Below are 9,479 nucleotides of genomic sequence, written 5' to 3' on the forward strand. Positions count from 1 at the left end.
TCGCTTCAGGAGGCCTTTATTAACCCCCCGGAGCCGTGTGGACTTCTTTTATAATGGATGGGTTCAAATTTTTGGACTTCAAATTTTGGGCTACTATCCACTCCCATTATAAAGCTTGGAAGAGCAAGGATGTTTTTTTAATATAACTCTGATTGTATTTGTCTGAAAGAAGAAAGTCATATACATCCAGGATGGCTTGAAGGTAAGTAAATCATGGTGTAATTTTCATTTTTGGGTGAACTACCCCTTTAAGTAGATTGCTATATGTTGCCTAATTTTTTTGAGTTAGGTCAACTTTTTTTTTTTTACAGTGTTATACATGAATAGTTTGATAATGATTGGAGATGAATAACAGCACCATCCTAGATGTACATAACTTTCTTCTTTCAGATGAATACAATCAGAGTTATATTAAAAAACATCCTTGCTTTTCCAAGCTTTATAATGGGAGTGGATGGTAGGCCAAAATTTGAAGTCCAAAAAATTGAACCAATCCATTATAAAAGAAGTCCACACGGCTCCGGGGGTTTGTAATTTTCATTTTTGGGTGAACTACCCCTTTAAGTAGATTGCTATATGTTGCCTAATTTTTTTGAGTTAGGTCAACTTTTTTTTTTTTACAGTGTTATACATGAATAGTTTGATAATGATTGGAGATGAATAACAGCTCATTATGGACAGAATAACTACTATAACAGAAGAATGCACCATCTTCAGCATGCAAAGTTCTTCATGCTCTTGAACTGTTCTTTTGAGCTATTAATTATTTCTAGATTACGTAAATCTGCGCACATGCAATTTATTTAAGAATAAAGCCTACTTGACGCCTGAAGCCTACTTGACAATATTCACCATGACATGAAGAGCATTTTGTGATTGTGATTAAACCTTTCAGCTTCTTATGATTTCTTTTCCCTGATTCAATTTTTAAAATTCCCTGTCAAGAGTAATCCTGAGATTGTACCTGTACTTTGAAAAGAGTTTCCCAAACATGGTCTGAAGTGGCATAAGAAAGATTAAAACTGCTATGCCCGCAAGGCATGATGCTCCGACCTCTTGCCAAAGCAGACCAATCACAGCTGCGGCTTGCAGAGGCCCCATCCACAAGTAGTGCAGAAAAATAGTCAACTGGGAAAAGACATGTGTACAAAACAACAGATAATTATATCATACTACTTCACCAACCAAAAATACCATGTTATTACCATGGGGTTTGGATGTGGCACTATAGTAACACCACGTTTTTTGGACACGTACAAACACAACTATTCAAAAGTTTGGAGTTGATCAGATTTTTGAATGTTTTTGAATATCTTTTATGCTCACCAAAGCTGCAATTATTTGATCAAAAATACAGTAAAAACAGTAATATTGTGAAATTATTACAATTGAAAATAACCATTTTCTATTAGAATATTTTTTAAATGTAATTTATTCCTGTTATGACAAAGCTGAATTTTCAGCATCATTACTCCAGTCTTCAGCGTCACATGATCCTTCAGAAATCATTCTAATACACTGATATGCTGCTCAAAAAACATTTCTAATTATTATCAATGTTGAAAACAGTTGTGCTGCTTAATATATTGATAAAAATTATAAGTAATATTTGTGGAAACTATGATACTTTTTTTCAGGATTCTTTGAAAAATAAAGGAAAGGTAAGTTAAAGTGAAAAATAAATCTTTTGTAACATCATAAATGTATTTACTGTCACTTTTTGCATTCTTACTGAATAAAAGTATTAATTTCTTTCAAAAAAACAACACAAAACAAATCTTACTGACCCCAAACTTTTCAACAGTAATGCATGTTTCTTGGATTACCATGTAAATATCATAGTACATGAACCATGGAGTACCATATATGCTATAGACTACACAAGTACAAAAGTATTAACCACCAACAATTGTGTGGTTTTTATATAGTACATCAGGTTTGAAGTTTAGATTATATAAAATGCACATTTTTGAAATAAAACCAACATCTGGATTCCATCATCAGCGATCATTTAATAAGCTCTTACATAGCAGCACAAAACCATGACGTAGCATGTTATAGTTCATGAGACAATTTAGTGTAGTACTTGGGACATGGTGTACTGCTTTTGTAATTTCACATTACAAACAGCCCAAGAGATTATTTTTAGAATCTACAAAAAAGGAGCTTAAACTTCAACGTTCTAATTTCGGGCAACTTGGACTGAACAAAAACCGAACTTCCTGGAATTCTTCACAGAACCCCTTTGATGTCTGCTGGTAAATGCAAGAGAAACGCCTCCAAATACTGATGTAAAACAATGACATTCCTACTACAAATACACAGAATAACTGCTCAGATAGTATGAACATGGTTTGAAATTATGTCATGTGTTTACCGAGCTGCGTTAAAATAATACATAACACACAGCCATCTATCACATAATGATAATAAACTCGACTGCTAGAGACTCCACTGGCCTGATTAATGGGTGAGTTAGAAACCACAACACATAAAAACAGTTTAAAATGTTTAACTAGGGCTGGACAATAATTCAATATCAATATGTATCGCGATATAATTTTTTTCAATAACGGTGATATGATTTTTAAACACATTTCCGATATTTCGATATACATTACCAGTGTTTCCCATACATTGATTTATTTGTGCCGTTTGACTTCGTTGAATAAACATGAGCACTGCACGTTTCAAAATCAAAAAATGTCGCGGGTGTTTTATATAAATGTATCTGTGAAGGGAACCGACTGTCTTCAGAAAAGTTTCAATGACATTTTCATTTTATCTGATAAAGTAGCCCAAAAGATCAGCATTTATGTGAAATAAAAAGCTTTTGTAACATTATATACTATTCCATTCAGTATAATTTTTATTATTTTTTTGGGAAATTATAGAAATTAATACTTTTATTTAGCAAGGATGCTTAAAATTTATCAAAAGTGATGATAAAGGCATTTATAATGTTACAAAAGATTTCTATTTCAGATAAATAGTGTTCATATCGATATCGGAATTATATCGTATCGACCGAAATTAAGAAATATCGTGATATAAATTTGGGCCATATCGTCCAGCCCTATGTTTAACTAATCATTTTCATTTCCCAATAACCCGAAGTCAGATTGTAAACACACATAAGGTTAAGACGACCTATTTGAGACCTCTCATGCTACTCTGAACGCTGGCCAATCTGTTACCAAGTAACACAAGCCCTTTACGGTAAATCACTCGTGTCGCCTTTGGCTGTTTTAACTGGAAAATTAACTACACAAAACAATTCCCTGACTAAACAAGTAACGCGTTTAATTCCAATAAAAAAAAAAAAACCTGAGTGACCTGCTTCAAAAACAGGAAATTGACAACCAGTGACTAACTCTTAAGAGGAAGACAAAGAAGTTCTGGAAATTTCCTACCTCATCGAACTTGTTGACGTCATTCGACAAAAGGTTAACAATCTGCCCGGTGGTTGTCTGGCCCATGGCTGTGGCACTAAGGCACAACGCCTAAAAGAAGAAACAATTCAGAGGGTTTGTGGGAAATACCGTGATAAGGAATTGCCCTCAGCCAAGCCTAAAAATAAATAAATCATTCCTATTGCTCATATCTACAGACACTTTATTAAAAGAAAGAGAGAGAGAGAGAGAGAGAGAGAGAGATGTGGCACACTTGGAAAAAAAAGACAGAACCTCAGATTCCCATGTAAACATCATGTTATACAAATATGGTACTTATTAATAATCCTGGTGCTACCATCTGGTACTATCACTGTAACTTGGCACCTCCTCAGAAATTTTTTTCTGGAAAATCAGGTTTGTGTTTTTAAGAAAATCTAACCTTTTTGTAGATCATGTGACACATTGCAATGCGGATTTTCATTCCAGCTCTTTGGACGTGGTAAAAGTAGAGGTGGTGGAGTAAAGCCAGACCCAGAGCGGAGAGAGAGATGCCTGCTGCATATCCATAAGCTTCATACAACGCTGCCATGTTATCAGGCTCAGATCTCTCAAAATACTGAATGAGTTTTCCCAAAAACACTGGTTGAATCACTTTAATCACCTCCTATAATGGGGAAGAAGAAACATCCGATAATAACAATGTGAAATAAATGACATTTTGTACTTGTAAGAACAATATGAGGCTGAACGGATTAGACGTTCACATTCCTAAAAACATCCACACCCTTGTCTTTATTATACGAGGAAATTGTGGTAGCCTTTTTTACAGTCTTGTTCTACATTTAAGCAAATAGAACCCCAAAATCTGTTTTATTGTTTTCCAAAATCCATGTTTAAATTTTTCTGGAATCTGTTTTAATGGTTTAATAAAATTCTGATAATCAAAGTGGATATCAAATCAGCTGAATTCATAAACCTTTAAAAATGTAGCCATTTATTAACATTTTAATAAATTATGTTGACGGCAGCCATTGACTTCCTTAGTATGGAAAAAAATACTATGGAATGGCTACCGTCCACTGTTTGGTTACCAACATTCTTCAAAATATCTTCTTTTGTGTTCAACAGAAGAAAGAAACTCGCTCAGTTTTGGAAGTGGAGGATGAGTAAATGACTGTTTTTTTTTTTTTGGATAAACTATCCCTTTAATACAAATCTATTAGGCTATTTATTAAAAATGATGGTTATTAAATGAATGCATAAACATTTAACAACTGAATTAATCTTAAAATGCAATCAAACTAAATTTGAATAATTCCTTTCCATTTTTGGCAAACAAAATCCTTAATTGACAAAATATTGTGTTAAATTCCATAATAAATAATGTTTTAATAAACTCTATTACTATTATTATTACTTTGAGAAATAAATTCTACAGTAAAATAGTGATATAATCAGGGGTGCACATAAGTGGTCCACAGGTGCGGCCAAAATAAAAAATGCACTGTATAAATAAGTTCTGACAGCGCATTTGCGTACCGACATGGTTGACAGCTGTAAATGCACAATTACCATTTTAGATCTATTTAAAAGCACAAATCTAGGCTACCCACTGCCGTTTTCAAAGCACAGTGCAAAACTGTGACATTTCATTCACTGACGCGCTTCAATTCATAGCTTTCAGTCACGTGACCGGCTCGAAGACTTGGAGGGCAAAACATCCATTGAACTGCAGCACAAGTCTGTCAATTTTGTCAACAGTGCGACAAAATGTTGTAAAAACACTTAAAGTGCCTTAATATATTTAAAATCGTAATATTAAAGGATCAAATTCAGTAATCACCATATTAATGATGCATTGTTTACATAGGCAAGCAGATGAGGCCGGAATATGAACGCAATGTGCTAAATGGTTCAGTATTTTCCTTATAATGGTTTTCCATGGGAAACTATTTATGTGAAACTTAACATATCACACATTCACATATGTAAAACATAATGTGCACATTGTGATCATATTCTGGCTTCATCTGCTTGCCTGTACAAAATATACATAATCAATAAGGTGTTTACTGAATTTCGCCTTTTAATATCTGCGTTTTACTACATTACTACTTAATGCAATCTGCGTAAAAATAACGGTCAGTCGGTCAGTGGAGCAAAGCTTGGTTTTGCCCTCCAGGTGGGCATTCCTATAAGGGTGTGACGTCACGTGAAAACTATCAATCGGCAGCGCTAAACCCGGAAGTGCATATACTTACTTGCCGGCAACCCGCCAAAATAAAAGCCAGCTGATTTTAAGGATAAAAATGATGAAAATTAATATTAAAAAAAATAGTAGTAGTAAAACAGTATTATCACACTTTATTATTTTGTTTAATATTTTATTTAAAAAAAATAAAGTGCAATAATATTATCACTATTATTAATTGATTTTTTATAGTTATATTTAATGGGTCACACTATGTGCAGTGTGAGGACCAAACCAAATCTCCAGGTTCTCTTATAAGAACCAGGCTGAAAAACGTATGTGCAACCCTGGATATAACTGTCATAATTTCTTCAAGTTAAACCAAGCTTTTATTTTGGCTGGTTGTAGTGAAGCCAAACCTTTGAGTTTCGGTGTGTATCTAACAATAGTTTTATCAAATGAAATGAAGAAATACCGTCCCTTGTTTTCCACAGGGGCATATATGTAGGGCTGGGTAAAAAATATAGATATCTTGATATTAATCGATTCTCATTTTTACGGAACGATATCGATTCTTAAATCCCAAGAATCGATTAGTCTAGCCTGTTTTCAGTTAGTGGACGGAACGTTGAAGGGCACTTCCCATCCAATAAATCGCAATAAGCATTCACGATACAGCGATTCTGCAATAATCGATATATTGCTAGACAATCCTACAACGATACATCACGATATCTGTCTAACTATGAAAACAAAATGCCTGTGAAAAGGTTAAGTGCAAGTGTTCTCTCTTTCTTCAAGTCCAAACTATTAGAAAACAGCACACAATTTCTGAAAATCAAATTTAACATGCTAAGTAAATTAATAATTTTATTCTTGGACTTATTAAAAGCTTACACTTTTCTTTGTGTGTAAACCAACACATTTAACTGCTTATCAACTTTATATATAGCCTATATATATATAAACCTGGTACATTTCAAAATTTACCTGGAGTGTTTTTTCAACCTTTCCTCTCCTCTCATCATAAAAACGGAGCCCCGCACACATGACATGCAGGGAAAAAATAGCCGTTCACATCACCTCTTTTGCGCGCTCAGGTTCGTTATTTCAAATGTAGACGCGTCGTTGTTTCGTCGTCCATGCCATAGGTGCAGATTTGTGTTTCTGCCGGTCGGTGCCCACTGCATATTGCACTTGCAATATCTGAGAGAGAGGGAGAGCATCCAGTTTTGTTGACACGCCGGTGACACTCTCTCAATCATATAGTTAGTGAGGGAAATCCACCTGCGATCCGAGCGGAGAGGTTAGGCTACTGATGGACTGAATATGCCCTCTGCAGTAATAATGTGATCGGTGCCTATGGTCCACACTGATAGCTTTTCCGGTGCAGTTTTTTAGTTCTCATTTCCATAAACATATATATATAGCAGTAGAGCTAATACAGTGGCTGGAAATCTGTTTATCCTTCGGTTCCTCGTGGTTCCCCATCTTCATAGAGAACGCAGTTCATGGTTGCTCAGAGCGCTTTGGAAAGAAGGTGGAAATGGCGCGGCCGCGATTTCCACGCATTTTTAGACTGGGAGCAGGGAAATCTATATAGAGCGCCTTATTGTAATAATTAAAATATCGATGTTTGGCACCAGATATCTATTCTCGTATCGCATGGAGAAGGACAACAATATATCACCATATCGATATATTGCCCCACCCCTACTAAATATATGCACCATATAACATATTCATTATAAAATGTACTGTTCTTCAATGTTTAATTTATGTTTGAATAAATCCATAAAATTTTTATGACAGCCACCATTAAGTTTATATTTCAAAAAAACGAATTGAAGTAGAAATGTTATGTAATTGTAACTTTATTATTTAAAAAACTTCATTAAGTGTAAAATCATGAAATTTGTGTCAAAACCCAGCCCTACATATATGTGCTATGTAGTGGTCGACCGATATTGGTTTTTTGACAGTCGATGTCGATATCTTGGAAAGCCGGGTGGCCGATGGCCGATATAAAGCCGATATAATTGTATTTATTTTAATTAATATTTAAGAAATTTTAAATCATTTGAAAATGGATTTAAAAATTATTTTGTAAAATAAACATACTTATACTTTAGATGACAAAGTATTTTCCACAAATAAATAAATCTTTTTATAATTTTATAATTAAAAAGTAAGTAAACTGTAACCAACAGGGCACTCAGTATTCTGGGAAATTTGTGTGCATTGGGTAGGGCTGCATGATAAATCGAAATGGAATCGAGATCGCGATTCGACAGAAGCTGCGATATGACATGAATATGACAGTGGGCAAGTGCAGCATAATTTGAAATCACGAATTTATGTTTAAAGCATTCAATTTGCACAGACCGAAAGTAGGGGTGTAACGATTCACTCGTTTTCTCGATGCATCGATTACAAACTCTGACGATGCAATGCATCGATCTTGAAACATGGATTTTTGAATCGTCGATTTCGGACAGTAATTGATTTAAAACGCTAAGAATCTAATGAATCTCGTTTTCTATAGCGATTCAATGCTTTCAAAATATATACACATTAAATTACTACAAGCAGGAATTAATGTAGAGGGCTGCCACTAACGACTTTTTATTTCGATTAATCTATCGACTAATTTATCGATTAATCTAAACGATTAATTTCCCACACAAAAAAATCAACAATTTTACTTAAGAATATTTTATTAAGTCCAGGTCCACTAGTGCTATGTACTTTCTATTATAACTAGGCACTAATCCTGAACCTAACCATAAACCTAGCCTTAACCCATATTAATTTCAAGTAGTTACTTTATATTTCTTGGTACTTTCTTGTGAAAGTACACTGTAAGTGTCTGTACTGTACAATAAAGTGCAACAAAAAGTTTGCATTCGAGTGAGGTGAACAGTGCACAGACATCCACTAGTGCAGGGTGTCTACAGATATGATCAAGTTAAATTTAAGACTTTTTAAGACCTTTTTAATACCACCTTATGTGAAATTTAAGACCAAACCTGTGATGGAAATACACATTATATTACATACATATATGTAATATTTAACACGTTTAAATGTAAAAAGAAAACAAAATATCATCGCTGTCAAAAATTCTATTTGTTATTACGATATACAGTGAACTTTTCATATCAGCAGACAATATCCCATACAAAATATTCCCACAAAACAAAAGTGTCGCATCACCGAGATTTTTGGTGGTGTAAACAATTTATTCTGAAACAATATTTTCATCAGTTTTCTGTCAGCTTTTACATGTTTTACATGTTTCTGTCAGCTTTCTGCATGTTTTTAATATTTACCACAGGATGTCATTTACCTTTATAAGCACTCTTAAAACTGAGTGCCGTGTGATGCTTTTGTTTAAACAACACTTCAGGTGATGCATGTTAAGACGGTGAATCATCAACAGAACTTATAAAATGTGCTTTGTCATTCAGCCATCAATGGTTTCAGTTTAAAGTTTAATGTGAATACACACCAGACTTATAGTTAACTAGAGGGGAGCTTCACTGCCTTCACTTTGTGTACCACATAAAACATCAGGCACATCCTGGATCAGAACGTACCTCTATAAGAGTGAACACTCCCAGTACTGCATATGATCTCCAGTAGCACCTGATAATGGCTTTGGTGAGTTTGGGTGTCCTGAGTTCTTTGGTTGCTTTTTCAACTTCTTGGTCCCAGTAGCTATGAGTGTGGGAAAAAGATGAGTAAGGCTTAAAGGGGTCATATGATGCGATTTAAAGTTTTCCTTTCTCTTTGGAGTGTTACAAGCTGATTGTCCATAGATAAGATCCCTGAAGTTGCAAAGACTAAAGTCTCAAAACCAAAGAGATATTCTTTATCAAAGTTAAGACTCT

General features: G+C 34.4%; 1 protein-coding gene across 1 annotated transcript in view; it reads right to left on the minus strand.

Annotated features, from left to right (window-relative positions):
* LOC107706621 (multidrug resistance-associated protein 4-like) overlaps window positions 1–9,479 on the minus strand; it is a 61,276-nt gene that overhangs the window by 43,930 nt on the left and 7,867 nt on the right. The window contains exons 3-6 of the mRNA XM_016510380.1: window positions 9,186–9,306; window positions 3,835–4,059; window positions 3,414–3,503; window positions 965–1,128 (exon numbers count right to left, since the gene is read on the minus strand). Coding sequence (XP_016365866.1) covers window positions 965–1,128; window positions 3,414–3,503; window positions 3,835–4,059; window positions 9,186–9,306 — 600 coding nt within the window. The remainder of the gene's footprint in view (window positions 1–964; window positions 1,129–3,413; window positions 3,504–3,834; window positions 4,060–9,185; window positions 9,307–9,479) is intronic.

This window comes from Sinocyclocheilus rhinocerous, unplaced genomic scaffold, assembly GCF_001515625.1.
Source record: "Sinocyclocheilus rhinocerous isolate Xijiao unplaced genomic scaffold, SAMN03320098_v1.1 scaffold1285, whole genome shotgun sequence".
In the NCBI taxonomy this organism is placed as follows: domain Eukaryota; kingdom Metazoa; phylum Chordata; class Actinopteri; order Cypriniformes; family Cyprinidae; genus Sinocyclocheilus; species Sinocyclocheilus rhinocerous.